The sequence below is a fragment of the Rattus norvegicus genome, chromosome 20, assembly GCF_036323735.1.
Source record: "Rattus norvegicus strain BN/NHsdMcwi chromosome 20, GRCr8, whole genome shotgun sequence".
In the NCBI taxonomy this organism is placed as follows: domain Eukaryota; kingdom Metazoa; phylum Chordata; class Mammalia; order Rodentia; family Muridae; genus Rattus; species Rattus norvegicus.
In genome coordinates, this window is record NC_086038.1 from 10,801,847 (window position 1) to 10,821,974 (window position 20,128).

Below are 20,128 nucleotides of genomic sequence, written 5' to 3' on the forward strand. Positions count from 1 at the left end.
ATAGTATATAGTACATAGTATATAGTATATTAATGTATAGTGTATAGTATAATGTATAGTGTGTAGTATATAGTATATAGTATAATGTGTAGTATATAGTATATAGCATAATGTATAGTATATAGTATAATGTATAGTACATAGTATATAGTACATAGTATATAGTGTAATAATGTATAATGTATAGTATAATGTATAGTATGTAGTATATAGTATATAGTATTAAATGTATGTAGTATATAGTATAAATAGTATATAGTATAATATAAAAGGAGGAGGAGGAGGAGAAGGAGAAGGAGAAGGAGAAGGAGAAGAAGAAGAAGAAGAAGAAGAAGAAGAAGAAGAAGAAGAAGAAGAAGAAGAAGAAGAAGAAGAAGAAGAAGAAGAAGAAGGCGGCAGTGAAGGAAGGTGGCAGTGTCCAAGGTCTTAATGACCCCTTTGAACACATGCTCCAATGTTTTAGTGAGCTTTCTGTTTGTTGCTCTGATAGAAGCCATGAGCAAAAGCAACTTGGGGAAGAAAGGGTTTATTTCAGCTCAGAGTTCCTATATAACAATCTGTCATCAAAGGGAGTCGAGGCAGGAACAAAACACAAAGGCTGAAGCAGAGGCCATGGAGGAGCACTGCTTACTGGCTTGTTCCCCATAGCTTACTCAACCTGCTTTCTTAAATGCCTGTGGAACTCCTGCCCAGGGTTGGCACCATGTCCAATAAGCTCACATCAATCATTAATCAAGAAAATCTTCCATAGACTTGCCCACGGGAATCCGATGGAGGCGTTGTTTTAAATGAGGTTCCTCTTTTCAGATAACCCTAGCTGTGTCATGTTGACAAAAACCTATTCAACATAGCAGATGACCTCACTTCCTTCCATCAGGCCCCACCTCTTACAGACTTCACCATCTCCCAACAACACCACAGGATGGGGACCAAGCCTTCAGCACCCGGAACGACAGAACTCGTGCTCAGGGCTCTGTTTCTAGGACGCTGGATTCCATTGCTGGGGTTTGCTGAGGGCCTGTATGACAAAGGTTCCCTCTCAAAATATGCGAAGGACCCCTAAAAAAAGATGGATAAACTTGACTTGACTTTTATTTATTTATTTATTTATTTATTATTTTTACTTATTTAGTTTATTTATATGAGTACACTGTCGCTGTCTTCAGACACACCAGAAGAGGGCATCCGATCCCATTACAGATGGTTGTGAGCCACCATGTGGTTGCTGGGAATTGAACGCAGGACCTCTGGAAGATTCTGGAAGAGCAGTTGGTGCTCTTAACCGCTGAGCCATCTCTCCAGCCCCAAACTTGACTTTTAAGTGGGTAAGAGAACTGGACAGACCCCCTCACGTAAGGTATTTACCGCAGGCTGGTTTCTGGGGTCGGCGTGAGAGTAACTCATGCCTCAGACTGGTTTGAGATGTGTCACCCCCTCTTCCGGTTTTCAGAAGTCCTGAGGATGGGAGTGGGTTCTTTTTGGTCTGTTCCCACTCGGGTCTATACCTTCCTCCCTTGTGCTTCAGCTCTGCTCTGGTAACTGACCCGAGGCCTTTCTCAGCACAGGTGCCCATGGCTGTGAGTCTCTCTCTTTGCTGAGTTTGTGCTGTTTCTGAGGTGTGATGGCTGAGGGTCAGTGTCACCTGACAGGATTTGGTATCACCCAGGGGCATGTTCTGGACATGTCAGTGGGCATGTTCCCAGGGAGGGCTAACTGGGGAGGGAAGAGCCACCGTGGTGGGTGACCCCCTCCTATGGGCTGGAGAGAGAGCTGAGCCCCAGCACATATCTTTCTGCTTCCTGAGGACTCAGTGCCTTCTCACACTCCTACCATGATGGCCTGCATCCTCTAACCATGAGCTAAAATAAATCCTTCCTCCCTTAAGTTGTTCTGCTCAGCCAAGCATTTTTCATAACCCAAAAAGCAACCCACAGAAGAGACACCAAGGGCTCAACCAGGGTGGGAGTGGGATAGGGTATGGATAGGGTGTGGAATCTGCTCCCCATATCTGACACAGATCTCCATGCTAGCTGCAAAGGAATCTTACAATGAAGTCACCATGCATGCTGCAAAAGACCCTTACAATCGACAATGAATCGACCTGACTCAAAAAATGGCCAAGAGAGCTGGTTAGATCTGTTGCCAAGGAAGATACCCAGAAGGTAAGCGATGCCCACAGTAAACTCTTGGAAAACTGTGACGTCCTCAGCAGTGTGGAGCATGTCTTTGATCTCAGCTAAGGCAGGAGGGGGACCGTGAGTTTGGGGACGGTTTGTGCTATGTAGAAAAACCCTAGGAGGGGAGAGAATGAGTGAGAGAGCAAGAGAGATGGAGAGAGGCCGAGAGAACAAGAGAGGGAGAGAGCAGAACAAGAGAGAGAGAGTGAGTGAGAGAGAAAGAGAGAGAGAGAGAGAGCACAAGAGAGGGAGAAAGAGCAGGGCAAGAGAGAGAGAGACAGAGACAGAGACAGAGAGACAGAGAGAGGGGGAGAGAGACAGAATAAGAGAGAGAAGAGCAAGAGAGAGCAAAAGAGAAAGAGATAGAGTAAAAGAGAGAGAACAAGAGAGTGAGAAAGATTGAGAAGGAGAGAGAGAGAGAGAGAGAGAGAGAGAGAGAGAGAGAGAGAGAGAGAGAATACAGATGTTGGGGAGGAAGGATACTCTCAGTGCTTCTGGGAATGCAGCATGGCTGAGGGCTGTGGAAGAACTTGGTGGGCTCTAAAAAACAAAAACAAAAAACTCAAACGCACCTCCAACCATCCAGTACTCACACTCTGTGGTATTTATTAAAAGGAACTGAAAAGCCACGTCTTCACAGAGAGATCCGTGAATGGATGTGCTTTAGTCACGATGGCCAAAGCTCCACAGAACCCTGCTGAGCCTCAGCTGAGAAGGAGACCCTTCTACCAAGGGAGAGACCCTGTCAAGGCAGACAAGGGAACGAACGGTGTTTAGCACCAGAGGAAAATGACTGTGGAATATGGGGGACCTGGGGGAGCATGGAGGGGTGTGGAAGATGGGGAATATAGTAGGATCTGGAGGGACACAAAGACCTAAGCATGATTCGGAGTAAGGGGAGCAGGCTGTAAAGGGATGGCTGGGAGTTGTTGTTCAGGGAGGCTCCACAGGATTCCTGAACCCTGAGGGTACCCATGACAGCAAGGTATTCTGTAAGACACTGCAATGATGGGGGTTAGCCTTCCTTCTGTGCTCTGCCCCACAGACCAGGCATCACTCTTTTTTTTTTTTTTGTTCTTTTTTTTTTTCCGGAGCTGGGGACCGAACCCAGGGCCTTGCGCTTCCTAGGTAAGCGCTCTACCACTGAGCTAAATCCCCAGCCCCAGGCATCACTCTTACTTTCTTCCCTCTCTGTCCCGTCTCTTCCCATTCCCCACCCTCCTCTGTCTCCACATGCTCATGGCCAGCCTCTACTCCTCTACTCTCTCTCTCTGTGTCTCTCTGTGTCTCTGAGTCTCTCTGTGTGTCTCTGTCTCTGTCTGTCTGTCTCTGTCTCTCTCTGTGTGTCTCTGTCTCTGTGTGTCTGTCTCTCTATGTGTGTCTCTGTCTGTCTCTGTGTGTCTCTGTCTCTCTCTCTCTCTCTGTTGGTCTCTGTCTGTCTCTGTCTCTGTCTCTCTGCCTTTCTCTGTCTCCACTACCCCCTTCACTCCTCTACTCTCTCTGTATGTCTCTCTGTCTCTCTGTGTCTCTCTGTCTCTGTCTCTCTCTGTGCGTCTGTCTCTCTCTCTGTTGGTCTCTGTCAGTCTCTGTCTCTCTGCCTTTCTCTGTCTCCACTACCCCCTTCACTCCCCTCCCCATGCCCTATTCCATTCTATACCCTTCATATGGCTGGTACCTCAGGGGGAGGAGACATCTCAGCATGGTCCTCAGAGGCACCCCCTTCACCTCATTGGTCCTCTATCAAACATATTCCTGGTTCTTTCTTTCTTTTTATAAAACACAACAATGGGTGTGTGTGTGTGTGTGTGTGTGTGTGTGTGTGTGTGTGTGTGTGACCCATTTGACAATGTCCTCGGCATGTCTGACCCCAAGAGTAGAGTCAGTGGCAAAGCCAGATCCCTGGGCTCCAGCTGTGCAGGGCAGGACCTTGGCCTGCTGCTTTGGCTCAGCTATTTCCTCCTGTGACGTTCGTGTGGACAGGACCTGAGCCAGGCATGTGGCTTATTGGCTTGGTCACAGCCTTTAGCGGCTGTGAGTCTCATCCCCAACTCATCAACACCTCCCTTCCACACAGCGCTCCTTTCCAGGGTCCTCACTCAGGGTTTCTTTTTCTCAGTGTCTTTGAGCAATTGCTCCACGGTTCCTAACTTCTTGGCTGGGTGGGATGGGTGAGGCTGGTGGGTTCCCATCAACAGATCGGCTACTGGGCTACATTCTCCTGCCTTGGGCACTTTCTAAAATGAATGGCTCTACGGCTAGATGGTGGCTTTCTGTGATCACTCAAGGGCTGGGTGGCAGCAGAGTAGAAACTTTGCTTAGGTATTCTTGTGGTGAATTGGGTCAGGCAATTTCTCTGACTCCCTTCAGAGGAATTCCCCTCAGGGCACTACTCCACATGGTAAAGATGCCTGGGAGATGCCCCAGACTGAGTTCCACTGGATTTGCTGGGGATACCTTACCCAGCAGCAGTTTCTCCTTGCTGGCTACACATGTGTCTGAGACAAACACCCATTGGACAATGGGACCCTCTGTGGATGATGGGGACCCTTTCCAGATATGGGGGAGCATCACTGCAGCGTCTCACTCTTTGTACAGAACATGACACTGAGCTCCACTGGTCGCCCCAGGGCAGGTGACCAGCTTCTCTCACTATTGCACGGCTAAGACCGCCCCTCCTGCAAATAATCACAGCTCGCAGAGACCGACAACTACTCGAGCCACATTTCTCAGAGAATGAGAGGAGATGCAGAAGTTTGAAGAGTTTATTAGCATTGTGGACTGCTGAATGGCTGGTGCCAAAGATGAGAGACACAGAATGGAGGGACAATAATCTAGGATGCAGGTAGGGCTCCTGGGAGTGAGGGTGATAGTTCAAGCCGGTGTATAGAACGTATTGGGGCTCTGTCCTGGGATGGTCCTACATCAGGAGCAGAGTAAGGGGCTGAGAGAGATCAGGAAGACACAAGCCTACAGTAGACAGCCCATCAGCAGGTGGACTTCTGTCCAGAGCAGGCCTGTCTGGAGCAGGCAGGGCGGCACAGCAGGGACACACAGGAGGCTGGGCGACAGCAGCTGGGCTGGCAGGAGGAGGCACAGCAGGAGGAGGTGGGCACACAGCAGGCAGGTCTGCACACAGGGCTGCACAGCAGGGACAGGCTGGAGCAGGGCTTGCAGCTCACAGGCTTGCAGCACACAGGAGCACAGCAGGAGGGCTGGCAGCAGGAGGAGGAGGAGGCAGAGCAGATGGGTGTGCAGCACACAGGCCTGCAGCACAGGGTCACACAGCAGGAGGGCTGGCAGCAGGAGGACTGGCAGCTAGACTGCTGGCAGCAGGATTCAGAGCAGATGGGTGTGCAGCACACAGGCTTGCAGCAAAGGGTCACACCACAGGACTGCTGGCAGGGGGAGGAGGTGCAGCAAGAGGGCTCACAGCTAGACTGCTGGCATGAGGAGGAAGCACCACAGCAGACTGGCACACAGCAGACAGGCTTGCAGCAAAGGGTCACACCGCAGGACTGCTGGCAGGGGGAGCAGGTGCAGCAAGCTGGCTGGCAGCTAGACTGCTGGCAGCATGAGGGTGTGCAGCAGGAAGACTGGCAGCAGGGGCTGGACACACAGCTCACTGGGGTGCAGAGGAGGCAAGGGGTTGGGGCACAGCAGCTGGCCTGGCAACAGCTGGGGACACAACAGCTGGGGGCACAGCAAGGAGCACAGCAGCTGGGCTGGCAGCAGCTAGGGGCACAGCCGCAGGGCTCACAGCAGCTCTCTGGGCAGTCGTCCACCTGCCAGGAGGAGTTGGTGCAAGCATCAGAGCAGACAGACATGGTGGAGGCGGCCATGGCAGAGTAGGGATGGAGTGGAGCGAGTGAGCGTGTGAGCGAATGTGAGCGTGTGAGGTGCTAGGCTGTCGGCTTTTATCCCCCTGTGTTGTTGTTGGCTTGTTCTCCCTTCCTTGTTGGTGATCCCCATCATCAGGGTGTTTGTTTGTCTGGGACGGTGTTGTCGGTCCACTTCCTGCCTGCGTGTGGTACGGGAAGCAGTGATGGGGCATCAGTGTTAGGTGAGGCTCTGTGAGCAGTGAGATTGGGTGTCATAGGTGAGCTGCAAAGATATTCTCAGCCAAGATGGCTACCAGGACACTCGCTCCCTCTGCAAGAATCAGTCCCTTGGAGCTATGTCCTCCGTACCCCTGCCACCACCTTGCTCTGAATGACAGTGGTCACATTGTGGTGGTGCCCAGAGGCCACAGGTGTGCAGTGACCTGTCCAGGGCTACTGGGTATGAGGGTCCAGCGGCAGGCTAATGGCTCCTGCCTGCATCCCTCTATAGCATCTCCTCAGCTCCTGCACCTCTCCGCAGTGCCCTGGGACACTGTCCACCCTGTCCTCGTGCCTAGAGCCGCAGGAAGCTGGGTTCACTTCCTTCCCACGTAGACAACTCCTGGTCAGGTTTGCAAGTTTCGAGCCACAAGGGGCTCCATGTGGGATGGTGCCTGTGTGTCATGTCTGCCTCCTACCCAATTCTCTCAGTCCTCTGCGTGGCTTCTCCTCACCAGCCTTCCTCACTCTCCCTGTGGATCAGTCTCATACCTCTAGGACTATGTGGATTTGTTTTATTTGTATAAAAGTTTTCGCTGCCGCCTTCCTTATCAGATACATACCCTGCTCTTAGGTAGAACGACCATTTGCACCTTCTGAAGCGCGTGTAGCTGAGAAAGGAAGGCTTAGTCTCTTAGCGCCTGTGTCTCGGGCTAGTCTTTCCTTACGGGGTTTATAACGTAACACAGAGACTGACCAGTGTGGCCAGCTGCCACTCCACACCCAGCACGGGTTAAACGAGGTAACCCGTGGCATTGGAGTGTCCAGTCAGCCTCAAGTAGCTCATCTCATGTGGCCCCAGAAAAGCTCCTGTCCCAGAGGATGGGAGACTAGTGTAGGCTGAAGGCTATGACCTCCGTACCCTCTCCAGAGCTACGTGAGCCTGTGGCAGGAGCTGGGGGTGGAAGTAGCAAGTGCATTGTGGGTAGAGGGTGTTTGGGGCTGTGGGTTTCACCCCACACTTGAGGGTCAGAGCTCTGTGAGTGCTTCGGTAACCATCTCCACTCCCGCCCAGCTTCCGGCCCTGTCTGGTATATTCTCCCTTTCCTTCCACAGAACATTGCATCCACAGTTTGGCTCATTCACTGTTCAGGCACCAAAGACCTGGCTCAGTTACTTCTCAGTTAGAAGGTCTCTGAAATCACGGAGCCCTTTCCTTCCCAGAGAAATTGTTTCAGGAGGGCTGCATTTGGAAAAGATATCAGCAGGACAACTCATTCTGATTCTGAGACTCCCTGCTGACCAAACGTGGTTGTGGGGAGTGAGCCCTTCTCAGCCAGTGGAGCAGGAAAAGTTAGAGACGCTGGCTTGACTAGGTGAATCTCTGTTTGAAGACACCAAGAGGCCCAGCGATAGCTGAGACTCGAGGGACCAAATCCCTGTCACCAGAAAAGCCCTGCATGGGGCCTGTGTTACTGTAGGTTTTCCTCTCAAGGCATTAACTGAGTCACAGCTCACTGGCAAGAAGCCAGGAAGCTGACCAGAGCCTCTTGGGGAGTCATTTAAAATCCAAACCAGGGCACCAGGCATTCGAGGAACTCTGTCAAATCGGTGCCTGGGCACTAACTTAATGAATAGTTCTGATACTCAGAGCATGCGATGAGGCTCCCTCAGAAGACGTATAAGGCAAAATTAGCAGGTTTATGGTGGAAATTTCAGTAACAGGCTGCAGGGGTTGGGGGGAGACACCGGAATCCAGAAGCAGCCATCAGAGCTGACTGTCCAATGTCAGCAAGTTCTGTGTCTGACAGAGACGTTAGCAGAGGCTAGGCACAGAAAGGAAACATCTAGAGAACCCTCCCAGGCTAACGCAGACACTGCGCTCACTGGAGGAGGCCTTCAGGTCACCTCATTAACCTCTATGGAGGTAGAATACGCAGAAGCAAGGTGAGAATGTTCTGAAGTTAAAGAGACTCGATACATTGTATCTTCTGAGTATGTCGCATAGCTGTACTGACATCTATGCTCAGGAGTCTCAAATCTAGAGCTGTCGTTTGACCACCGTCCTGGTGTCATGATTTGGAGTTTAAATGACTCCTGAAGACTTGAAAGCTAGTTGGTTCCCAGCTTGCGGCACTAGTAGGGTGAGCAGGAACCCTTTGGAGGATGGACTTGGTAGAAGGAACCTAGATCACTGAGTTTGCCTGTGAAGGGGCCCGAGCCCTTTGTGATTTCCTCCCAGTATCAGTAAGGTCAGCATCACCCATGTTATGCATCTCCACCGTGAGACTGTGAACCAAAACAAACCTTTCTTCCTTATACACTGTTTACCTCAGGTATTTTGTCACAGCAACAAAAAAATATTTCCCCCTAAGGTTTGTAGCCATTGTGTATTTACCCGAGGCTTCCCCCTCGGCTCCCAGCTGTCAGCTTCCACCCTTCTCCTCTTCACTTCCTGTTACACCTTCACTTCCTGTTTGTTCAGGGCTCAAAGCTGACACATGACTTTCTCAGCATGCACCTCTGATGTCCTGTCTGGAACTTTCTAGACTCCCAGGACTGCTTTGAAGAGCCCTCATGTCTCAAAGCATTTGGCTCCCAGTTTTCCTCAGACTCTGACCCAGGTGTTCTTCTCCATCCAGGTGTCCATAGGCAACATGCTACGTCTAACAGACATCATCTCTGTATCCAGCAAGGTATGAACCTGAGGAACTTAAACAGGCTCATCAGGGAGTCTCAGACAGGGGAAGACCATTGCCTATACCTCCTGGTTTCTGTCGCTGAGATAAAACACTAACCAAGGACAGCTCAGGGGAGGTCCCATTCCATCCCTGAGGGAAGTCAGGCCAGGAACTCACGCTAAGCTAGCTTTATTTATTTATTTTTGGATTATAATTTAACTACATCATTTCTTCTTCCTGTTCCTTGCTCTAGCCCCTCCCATACGTCATATACCTTCTCGCTTTCATTCAAATTCGTGGTCTCTTTTTCTGTAATTGGTACACACATGCACTCACATGCACATATCTGTCATCCATCCATCCATCTAACCATCCATCCATCCACCCGTCCATCCGTCCGTCTGTCTGTCCGTCCATCCATCCGTCCATACATCCAACCATCCATTCAACCATCCATCCATCATCTGTCCAACATCCATTCAACCATCCATCCATCCATCTATCCATCCATCCAACCATCTATCCGTCTGTCCGTCTGTCCATCCACCCATCCCTGAATATATAAACGCAACCTGCTTACTTCATATGAGGCTACTTGTACGTGTATGCTTGCAGGGCTGACCACTTGCTATTGGATAACCAATTGTTGTGTCCTTCCCTGGGGGAGACTGTTTCTCCCCCTCTCGGCATTTCTTGTTTGCCTGTAGTTCTTTGTGTAAGGTTGAGACCATTTTAGCATGTCTATTGGTTTTGTTCTTGTTCAGCTCATGTTTAGGCAGTGGCGTTGGTGACCTCATGGGTGCAGTTTCCATGGCATCTCTAGAAGACACAATCTCATAGCAAACTTCCTATTCTTCTGGCTCTTATGGTCTTTCTGTCCGCTCTTCCAAAATCATCCCTGAGCCTTAGGTGGAGGAGGATGTTACAGAGGCATCGGTAGGGACTGGGCTCCACAACTCTGCATTTTTATCTGTTTTCTGCTATCATCTTTGTTGCAAAAATGTTTCTTTGATGAGGGGTGAGAACTACACTTATCTGTGGTCAGAAGGATAAATATTTAGAATGTAGTTAGGGACTGTGTTTCCAGTACTGGGTATGACTTGCCTCTTGATGAGCGGATAACTAGCTTTCTCATACAGCCAGAACTACCAGCCTAGGGAATGGCACTGCCTAGAGTGGGCCCTCCTCCATCTGTTAACAATCAAGCTTATCTCCCACAGACACATCCTCAAGCTGATATGATCTGGGCAATCCCTCATTTGAGACCCTCTTCTCAGAGGGTTCTAGGTTGTGTCAAGCTTCCTCAGAAACATGTCCACTTTGTTCCCAGGTACCAGTCCCACACGGGAACAGCACCTACTATTCAGGACTGGGCCTTGTAGGGCAGGGTTGGGAGTTAAAGGTGACAGAGCTTTCCTGGTTGCGCCTGGTGTTTCCAGGTGCTTTAGTGTCCTGTGAAAATTTCCTGAGCACAGGTGGACACCATGCTGCCTGTTCTAAGAGTTCTACAGGGCTCACTCTAGGCGGCGCCATTCCCTAGGCTGGTAGTTATGGCTGTATAAGAAAGGTAGCTACTCAGTCATCAAGAGGCAAATCATACCCGGTACTAGAAATCTAGCCAACTACCCAGGGCTAGTGAAATCTAAACCAGCATAGTCCCTAGCCACATTCTAAATAATTTATCCTTCTGCCCACAGATAAGTGTAATTCTAAGAGTCTCTGTGGAAGCCCCACCCCTTCGTATTCCTCTAACCACCTTAGAGATTGCATATTGGGGGCTGTCCTTCCGAGTCCATCCTCAACTTCTCACGAAAGCACCCACCCTGGAAAGTGCATGGAGGAGCTTTGGCACCGTGAGGAACTGTGCTGGTACCTGTGGCCTGTGATAAGGTCACATCACCAATCACTGTCATAGCGCACCAAAAGACACCAAGTGCCACCACTTAGAAGAGCAGTTCTTAATCTCCCTGATGCTGTGACCCTTTAATACAGTTCCTCGTGTCGTGATGATCCCCAACCATAAAGCTATTGCGTTCCTACTTTGTAACTCTAATTTTGCTACCGTTACATAATCGTAATATAAATATCTGTGTTTCCCAGTGGTCTCAGGTGACCCCTGTGAGGGGGTCGTTTGATCCTCAAAGGGATCACAACCTACAGCTTGAGAATTGCTGACTCGGTGATCTGTAATAAGATCACACTGGCAGTCGCCACAGCAGCCAAGCCCAAAGATATCAAGTGCCATCTGGTACCTAGCTGGTGATCCGTAGTTCAGATGGTACTTGGTGGCACATCGGCGGTGCTGTTGTCATTTCAAGTGCTACCGTCTGGCACCACACAGACCCAGCACAAGATGCCAACGTGGAGACACCTAGCACCTCGGCAAAGGCTACCATAGGAGACTGTCTTCTTCGTCACATAGCACCAAGGTAATGTATCCCTGATGAGGTGGCCTCCACTGACCCTGCTGCCAAGTGGACTCAGGGATCCCTGTAGAGACCCAGTCACCACCTCCCTGACCAGTTAGTTCTGCCTGTGTGGTTCTAGGAGATAGTTCTCAAAGTCCCCCAGCAAAGGTGAGGCCACATATGCCCACATTTGGACGTCATGCCCTCCTGTCTCTCACGGACACATTCTCTCACCACTCTGGGTTGCTGTGGCCACTCCAGGCTTCTGGCTGTCTCTATCCCATTGAACACCATGCCTCATCCTCCATCTGCAGTGGCCAGACCAAGCCCAGGTCTCTGTTTCCTACATTCTGGCATTTACTTAGCCTTTCCAAGCACATGGATGGTCAGAAAGACAGGATGTCACATTTCCTCACAGTGGGCCCTGTGGTTTCTAGGTCAGAGAGGCCAGAGTCCCCTGATCTTTAACACACACACAATGGTGGGCATAGGCAGCAAGAGGCAGGGGTGCTTTATTCAGAGCCTAAGTGTTGCTCAGGGTGGGAACCTGATGCAGAGTTTCTGCTGTCTATAGACCAGTAGCACAGCACAGAATGAGGGGACAGGAGACCCAGGTCATATTTACACCCTGCTCATATAGGTCTACAGTCAGATGCCAGCCTCAAAGAGCCAGGTACAGAGCCTGGAACCAGGTGCAGAGCCCAGAGCCAAGTGCAGGCCCCAGAGCCAGGTGCAAGAGCCCAGAGCCAGGTGCAGGCTCCAGAGCCAGGTGCAGACACTAGTGCCAAGTGCAGAGCACAAAGCAAAATACAGGCCTCAGAGCCAGGTGAATAGCCCAGAGCCAAATGAAGGCCCCGGAGCCAGGTGAGGGCCTCAGAGCCAGGTGTGGGCCCCAGAGCCAGGTGTGGGCCCCAGAGCCAGGTGTGGGCCCCAGAGCCAGGTGTGGGCCCCAGAGCCAGTTCACTGTATGACAGTTACGACAGAGATGGAACGGGACAGAAGAGGTTTTATTGGTATTCAGAGGCCAAGAGTCACACAGCTGATAACAGGATCAAGCCAGCCAGATTGGGAGTGGGTGAGGTGGAACAGCCAGCACTTCCAGGAGCTGAGGCAGAAGGGTAGCTGGAGGGATACCCAGGCTCATGACCTTGCTGGGCTGGTGAAGGAAGAATGAAGGTGGGTGGGCCCCAGAACACCCAGCATGGCCGTGGACAGGGAAGACAGATGGAAACCAGGCTCACAGTCAACAGCATGAGGAGGAAGCCCCGCAGCACACAGGCTTGCAACAGATGGGCACACAGCAGGCCGGTTGGCAGGGGGAGGAGGTGCAGCAAGCTGGCTGGCAGCCAGAGCAGATGGAGACACAGCACACTGGCTTGCAGCAGACAGGTGTGCAGCAGACAGGTGTGCAGCAGACGGGCACACAGCAGGATGACTGACAGGGGGAAGAAGTGCAGCAAGCTGGCTGGCAGCTAGACTGCTGGCAGCATGAGGGTGTGCAGCAGGAAGACTGGCAGCAGGGGCTGGACACACAGCTCACTGGGGTGCAGATGAGAGTCAGGCAGGGGGCTGGGGCACAGCAGCTGGGGGCACAGCAGCTGGACTGGCAACAGCTGGGGACACAGCAAGGAACACAGCAGCTAGGCTGGCAGCAGCTGGGGGCACAGCCGCAGGGCTCACAGCAACTCTCTGGGCAGTCGTCCACCTGCCAGGAGGAGTTGGTGCGAGCATCAGAGCAGACAGACATGGTGGAGGCAGCCATGGCCTGGGGGTTGACTGGGAGTTTGAAGTGTGTGTGTTGAGTGACTGTGTGAGTGTTGAGGGAGTGTGTGAGTGTGTGTGTGAGGTGCTCCCGGCTCTGGGCTTTTATCCTCCATGCGTGTTTTGCTGCAGGAGGCTTTGCGTGCTTCCATTTCCTTGTTCAGTCTGGAGGGTGCTCTGCGGAGCTCAGTCATTAACTTGTGTTTTGCTGGCCGCTCAGCTTGGGCCTGTGGCTTGGGGACACCTGTGACATGGTCCCCCTGGGCTGTCTGCTCCCTCTATCTGTGGCCACTTGTCATGGTTTTGGAGATGATCCTTGGCTCTCAGGATGCATTCTGTGTCCCCAGCCCGTGACCTCAGTGGGGTGACTGGGCTAGCCTGTGCTAGGAAGCTGAGCAGGGGAGAGATGGCCCTGATCCCAGAGGCTCCCTGTAGGCAAGCCTCTCCTGCATCCCAGCATCCTCTTGCCTTCTCTTGAGATGTGTAGTACTGTGGGCAGAGGCAATGTTGAGACCTCACACAGCTGAGTCACAGCATGGAGACCCTTAGAGCTCTCAGCTGACACAAGGGAGGGGTAAGCAAGGCCACTGTCACCAGAATCTCCCACGATGTCCTGGGACAAACCACTAATCGAAGTATGCATACGGAATGCATCCTTAGAACCAAGGGCCATCTCCAAAGCCATGACAGGTAGACACCAGCTAGAGAAGACAGACAGCCCAGGGAGACTATGTTCTAGGTGTCCCCAGCCACAGATTGAAGCAGAGTGACCAGCCCAACACCATAACAAGTATGGCCAGTGTTTGGGGTGAGAGAGATCTCTACTAATGATTGAGCTGCCCGTCTAAGGAATGTTCTGCCCATGTTCACAGGGAGTCAGACGAGAGTTTTTCAGTACCCAGTAGCCTCTGGGCAACTGCTGGGTCAAGGTGAGAACAGAGGGGTTAAAACAGCCATAGGACCATGAGAAGGTAACAAAGGTGTGCTCAGAGCTCTAAACCCTCACAGGGGAATGTCCAGAAAATTCAATGTCCTTGGGGATTAGGGCATCTGCAGCTTTCATTAGTCTCAGGTCATTCATTTGTAACCAAAGGTCCACCCAAACCCAAGTGGTTTTTCTGCACACAGGGCACTCTGTGGTAACTGTCATCTATAACCATCTGTGCCCCCATGATAAGTAATACCTCAGACTCAGTCTACTGTGAGATTTGCCTAGCAGAGCCCTCAGGAGTGTGAGCAAGTGTACAGTAGTCACAGGAAGTCACCACAAGCATTTGCCCCCTAGTGGAACACAGTGTGCAGACTTGGCTGACAGATTCAGCGAGCTCAGAAAACAGGAATGGTGCCTGGAATGCCCTGGAAACCTGTTGTATGCCCAGTGGTAGTCTCAGCACTTCCTGTCCTTTGTGGTTTAAGGGTGGAATGTCTCTATGAGGCTCACTGTGTGGTTGAACACTTGACCCACAGTTGGCTGCTGTCAGTGGAAGGTCACAGGGGGTAGGGCTTGGGGGGTGGAGGGGCTCACATGCTGACTCTCCTGGTTGGAGTTCTGCCTCTTGATCCCTAAGATTTAAAGTGCCCAGTCACATGCTCCTTTTGCCATACCGTCCCTCCAGGACCTGTGTACCCTCTCAAACCAGGAGGCTAAACAATCCTAGCTTCACAATGCTGGGTATTCCTTAATGATGGCAAGAAAAAGAACCCCTACTGAAAATCAGACTGGGGTGGCACTATTGTTGTGTTGCATCTGACCATGTTCAGGTCTTGGAACTGGTGTGTGGGAGGAATGTAGAAGAATCTGGGACTAGAAAAGTCCTGGAATATTGTAAACTAAGACTAATGGACAATTCTGGTGGTAGGTCACATGATCAGAGGTTATTACGACAGTGAAGACCTGACTCAAGAGATTTCAAAGACTAGGGCTTACTTCTGGGACCCAGGCTCAAGGCCATTCAAGGTTGTAACCTGTAACCTGTCTATCAAAGGGACTGGTTACATTCTGACCATGTCTCAGAATATTGAATGGGACTAAGTTAAAAAAAAATTAGTCTGATGAAGGGAATTTTAAAGACAGCCTACCATCAAGCTGTGGCATGGTCGACACTCACTGCCTTTCTCCAGGTTTACAGTGAGGATTCTGAGCAGAAAGCATGGCAGAAAGATGTGGAGAATGCATGGCTGAGTGAGAAAAGGTGCAGCTGAGTGAGAAAAGGAGCAGCTGAGTGAGAAAAAGTGCAGCTGAGTGAAAAAAGGTGCAGCTGAGTATTTAAAGTCTCCAACAAAGCTGCTGCCAGTATAGCAGATGCCAAGAGAAGCAATCGTAACTGCAGAAGAGATCGGTGCACATAAGGGAAAAGTCCATACTATGAACTGGGAAGAAGAGATGAGGCCTTGAGAAGAAGAACATGCTCACTCCAGGGCAACTGCTCTAACAACACCATCTATGTTCTCTCCATACAGGTACACAGAGGCTACTGTGACTGTGGGGAAGGAGGTCCTGAAGAGTCCTTTTTATTTCATCTTGTCCCCACTCAGAATCTAGGCTATAAACTATTTGCTACCCATCCTATGTGTAAGGTACTTTGCTTCCACAGGTGATCAGCCTGTCTGGGTTGCTCTGAGTCGAGAGTCTGGGGTCTCTTGTTTAGCACCTCACGTAAAATAGCAAGAGGCTAGGTAGAGCCTTGGCAGGAAATCATGCTTTTCTAAGTCTTTGGGAAGAGAAGGGGAGAGGGCCTGTCTCTGCCCCTTGTTCTCAGCAGTTTCAGAGTGTGTTCATATGCTAAAACAATCACTACGAGTTTGCACATAAATTCAGGTCATAAATTGAATAAGAGGTTCATAATGAAGAATGTCTTTATGCATATCCACTAGGAGCAATTATCTGACTAAACATTCATCATTTGTTACTAGCTCACAGATTCAGTCAATATCTTATCTCCTATTTTTGAACCTGGGGCCCTGTGGGTGTATATCTTCTTTATGACCGCTGGTTAATGGTTTTTGTAACCCTTTGGCTACAAATCTACGAGCCACAGATTTTAGAAGTCTATGGTTATCTCAGAAGTAATTAAGCAGTTCTGCTATAAGAGGGATTCGAATGTCTTCGTCTGCATTGCCATTCTGAAACAATAGTGACCCTAGCATGGTGGTTGTTTCTGCAGAATAAACACTGTTCGTTTTTGCATACTACCTGAGCCTGGGGTCTTCCTTCAGTGAATGTTGGGCCCTTATAGTCCAAGTCAGGTCTTGAGCTGAGAACACAACCTGCTGTCACTGCCTGTGTAGTCCCGTGACTTTAGGCATGCAGTGTATAAGAACTGCAAAGTCATGGATCATGTGCCAAGGTTCCAGCAAGCCTCTGAGGCCAGGCACTGTCCCCACATGAGCTTGTATGGACCATGGAGGAAGCTGCAAAGGTGAATCCCAAGTAGTAATGGGGACCCAGAGAAGTCCTAGGATACTGTAGTGGGGACCCTAGTAAATACTCTGTCGAGGAAAGCTGCAGGTATGGGGGTGGAGCTTGCCAAAGAAAGAGAGGCATGCTGCAGGCAATAGAGTGGTGGGCATGACTACTTAGGGCAGGAGCCCAGGCAAGGGCACGGTGAGAGTGTGATCCTGGACTCAGAGCTGAGGGAGTTTGCCCTGCTCACTCTTTGCTTTTGCTTTGGCGAGGACTTTCTGTGTCTTTTTGTCTCCATTCCTCCCGTTTAGATTAGGAATATTTCTATGCAGGACGATGTGAGCAGGGTTTGATTTCAAGGGGACACATCAATAAGTCTTCCATTTCAAAAGGGACCTGAGAGTGTCGAGACTCTATGGGGAGATTTGAACCTGTACTCCATGTATTTTGCTTTGAGGGTTGGCCATGAGCCTATGGAAACCAGGGGTAGAATGGCCCTGACTGAAATGGCCTCCTTTGAGCTCCTGTGTTTGAATATTTGATCCCTAGCTGGCAGTGCCGTTTTGGGAAGGTTGTAAAACCTAATGGATCTAGCAGGCAGACATAGGGAGCAGGGTGGGGCTTGAGGGTTCTAGATGGGCTCTCTTTTGGTTCTGAGCTCCGTGCTTCCTCGTGAGAAAGCATAGGGAAACTGTGCAACACATTTCTGCTGCTGTGAGCAGATTCACACCACTATGTTTTATCCACCATAATGGGCTGAAGCCCTTTCCAATAAGAACACACACACACACACACACACACACACACTACACACACACACACACCATTAACTTGTTGAAGCTAAAGTAATCAACTCAATATCTCTATTCAGTCATATCGCCTTCTAGATTAAGTTATATTTAGACAGATAAATAGAGCCTGGCCCAGAGAGGTATAGCAGCCTGCCCCTGGCTGCACAGTAAGACGTACCATGATTCCTCCATGCATTCCAACATAGAAGGCAGGAAGTACTGCAAGGAAATGTATCCTTAGGCAACTGGGTTTAAAATTTCCCTTGGAGGCAGGGAAAAACACCCAACAGGCTTCAAGGATAAACACAACAGGTTCTTCCAGACACAGAAGGAAAGAAGATAATAAACATTGCAGGCACCTCATGGTGATCAAGGACGCCAACTCAGTCACAAGGGAGAGAGAAAGCACAACGAGGACAAAAATAATCATCAAGAGATGAGGTGGCTGAAAAGAGAATGACTCGTGTATCTGAATGTTTGGTCCCCAGAGGGTGGACTGTTTGGGAAGGATTAGGCGGCGTGGTCTTGCTGAAGGTCTCAGTGTGTTCTTGGGATGAGTTTTGGGATTTCCAAAGCCCATGCTATTCCCTGTTAGCTCTCTCTGCCCCACGCCTGTGCATTGAGGCATAAGTTCTTAGCTACTGCTCCAGCCCCAAGCTTGCCTACCTGCCTGCCTACGGTCATGCCCCCCTCCATGACGGTCAAAGACTCTAGCCCTCTGTAACTGAGAGCCCCCAAATTAAATGCTTCCTTTTTATAGATTGTCTTGGTCATGGTGTTTTGTCACAGCAATAGACAAAAGACAAGAAGTAATGGTTATGGAGGTGGAAGGATGGCTCAGTGGTTAAGAGCACTGGCTGCTCTTCTAGAGGACCTGGGTTCAGTTCCCAGCGCTTCATCAGGTGCTTACGCTGGCCTGAAACTCCATCTCCAGTGGATCCCATGCTCTGTTCTGGATTTTATTCATGTGTATAAACACACACACACACACACACACACACACACATTTTAAAATCTTCTTTTAAAAGGGGAAAGCAAAAATAATTAGGGGCACTGTCTTAGCTGAGCGCCTAGGAGCTGAATACTTGTGAGTAAGAGCATTGGTCTCTGAAGGACCACAGGTCACAGGTCACAGAGGTGGCTGTACATCAGTGTGGCCTACAGCATTCTCGACAGCCTACGTGCTCATCAACGGGCATGGACAGAGAGAGTGTGCAAGTGTGCCCGGCCAAGCTTTTACCCAAAAAGCAAAGAAAGCCATGCAGTTTTTAAGGAAATGGTTGTTACAAAGACAGCCACATAAGGGCGCCAAACCAATTCTCAGAGAGATAAATACTGTAAAATTTTATCCCACTTGAGTTTCCTAGATTTTATATGGTTACAGAAAATCATGTATGTGCAGGATGAAACTGTCTAGGTAACAAAGGTGATTAATTAGAGGGAGAGGGGGAGGGGGATGGCGGGAAAGGATATACTATATGTATAATATGCTCCTGTAAGAATGCTCGTGTAAGACACAGACGTTAAAGGGTGGGTCCGAGTGTCCACTCTCGACAGGTATCAGGAGGTTTTCAATTAGCAGCCAGAATAGCCCTGTGTTTGGCAGCTATGAACTCTTGGCTGTGTCCACACTGTGGGCACCCCTCCCCCATCCCCAGGTTGTGAGTGTGATGGTGACCAAGTCAGCAAGATGGAGGGAGCCTCATGATGGGGTCAGTGGCTCCGGTCACACTGCAGGGACAGTCCCCTTCCACAAGTTGGAAAGTGGTCTATAACTGTGAGTTCTAAACAGAACCCTGAACATATCTGACTGTCCCTGAGCTGACCTCCAGTCCTTAGTGCTGGGAGGAATCCATGTTTGTGGTCTAAGGCCCCAGCTGTCTTGTGGCTGGACTGAAAAGGCAGAGGCAAAGCCAGCAGGAAAACTAGGGTGTGAGGTTAACAGGGCACGGAGACACACCCCAAGTCTCCATTGCAGTGACACTGGCTATACATGTGACATTCAGATCGGTTAGTTCAGATGGATTGCACGGTGTGGTATGAATTGTCAGGACTGTTGACAATGGTGGGCTCTAACACATCACCTGCTGCTAATATGACAGCAACCCACCACTTTTCAACCCAGTGAAGTGATTGTGTCTTAAATGTATAGCATGTCAGCATATTTTCTGTTCCTATAATAAAATGCCTGAGGCCAGGTGCTTATGAAGAAAAAAGGTTTATATAGTTCATGGCTCGGGAGGCTGAAAGCCCAGCAGTGCAGTCCTAGTTCTGTCAGGTCTCCTACCAACTGCATGATACCCCCGGTGGTGGCCTGAAAGGAGGTCACAGGAGGGGAAGGGGAACCCCTGAGGTGAAGAGGAGTTAGTCCTGACCTTCACCATGCCTCTCCTCTAGGGACCACCTCCGGGAGGACCAGACTCCAAAGACAGACTCTGGGGACACCATCCAGCCACACTCAAACAGCACTAGTTGGAAAAGCAATAATTAAATCAATTCCACCTGTTTGTGTTTCTATTTTCAACCTGGCACAGTGGAGCTTGCCCGGGTGTGGACTGGATGGGCTGGATCTGCTGGGTAGTGCTGTGAGAGCATGTCGGGTACCCAGGTGAGCAGAGTCCCCCCCGTAAGGCTGCAGAACAGAGCCAGCCTGCCTCACTCAGGAACTTCCCAAACTCCACCTCAACTTCCAGAGCTAAAAGATCGATAAGAACTCACAGCTCAGGGCAAAGCCTGAAGCCAAGAGACCATGTCCCTCCCACACAGTCACACAGCCACAGTAAGCAATGGCTTCCGGGATGCTGCATAGCACAAGGCCTCCCCAACCATGGCTGCTTCACCCATTTAGAAATGGGGTTCCTGTACCCCAT

The 20,128-nt window shown here is 50.2% G+C and overlaps 3 protein-coding genes across 4 annotated transcripts in view; all 3 read right to left on the reverse strand.

Moving 5' to 3' along the window:
- Tspear (thrombospondin-type laminin G domain and EAR repeats) overlaps positions 1 to 20,128 on the reverse strand; it is a 172,921-nt gene that overhangs the window by 30,482 nt on the left and 122,311 nt on the right. The gene's annotated exons all lie outside the window — the stretch shown is intronic.
- Positions 4,961 to 6,019, reverse strand: Krtap10l1 (keratin associated protein 10 like 1). Its single transcript, NM_001109555.1, has one exon. It carries the CDS (start codon positions 6,014 to 6,016, stop codon positions 5,162 to 5,164), a length of 855 nt encoding a protein of 284 aa, NP_001103025.1. The 5' UTR covers positions 6,017 to 6,019; the 3' UTR covers positions 4,961 to 5,161.
- Positions 12,534 to 13,067, reverse strand: Krtap10l2 (keratin associated protein 10 like 2). Its single transcript, NM_001109586.1, has one exon. The coding sequence runs from the start codon at positions 13,063 to 13,065 to the stop codon at positions 12,547 to 12,549; it is 519 nt and encodes a 172-aa protein (NP_001103056.1). The 5' UTR covers positions 13,066 to 13,067; the 3' UTR covers positions 12,534 to 12,546.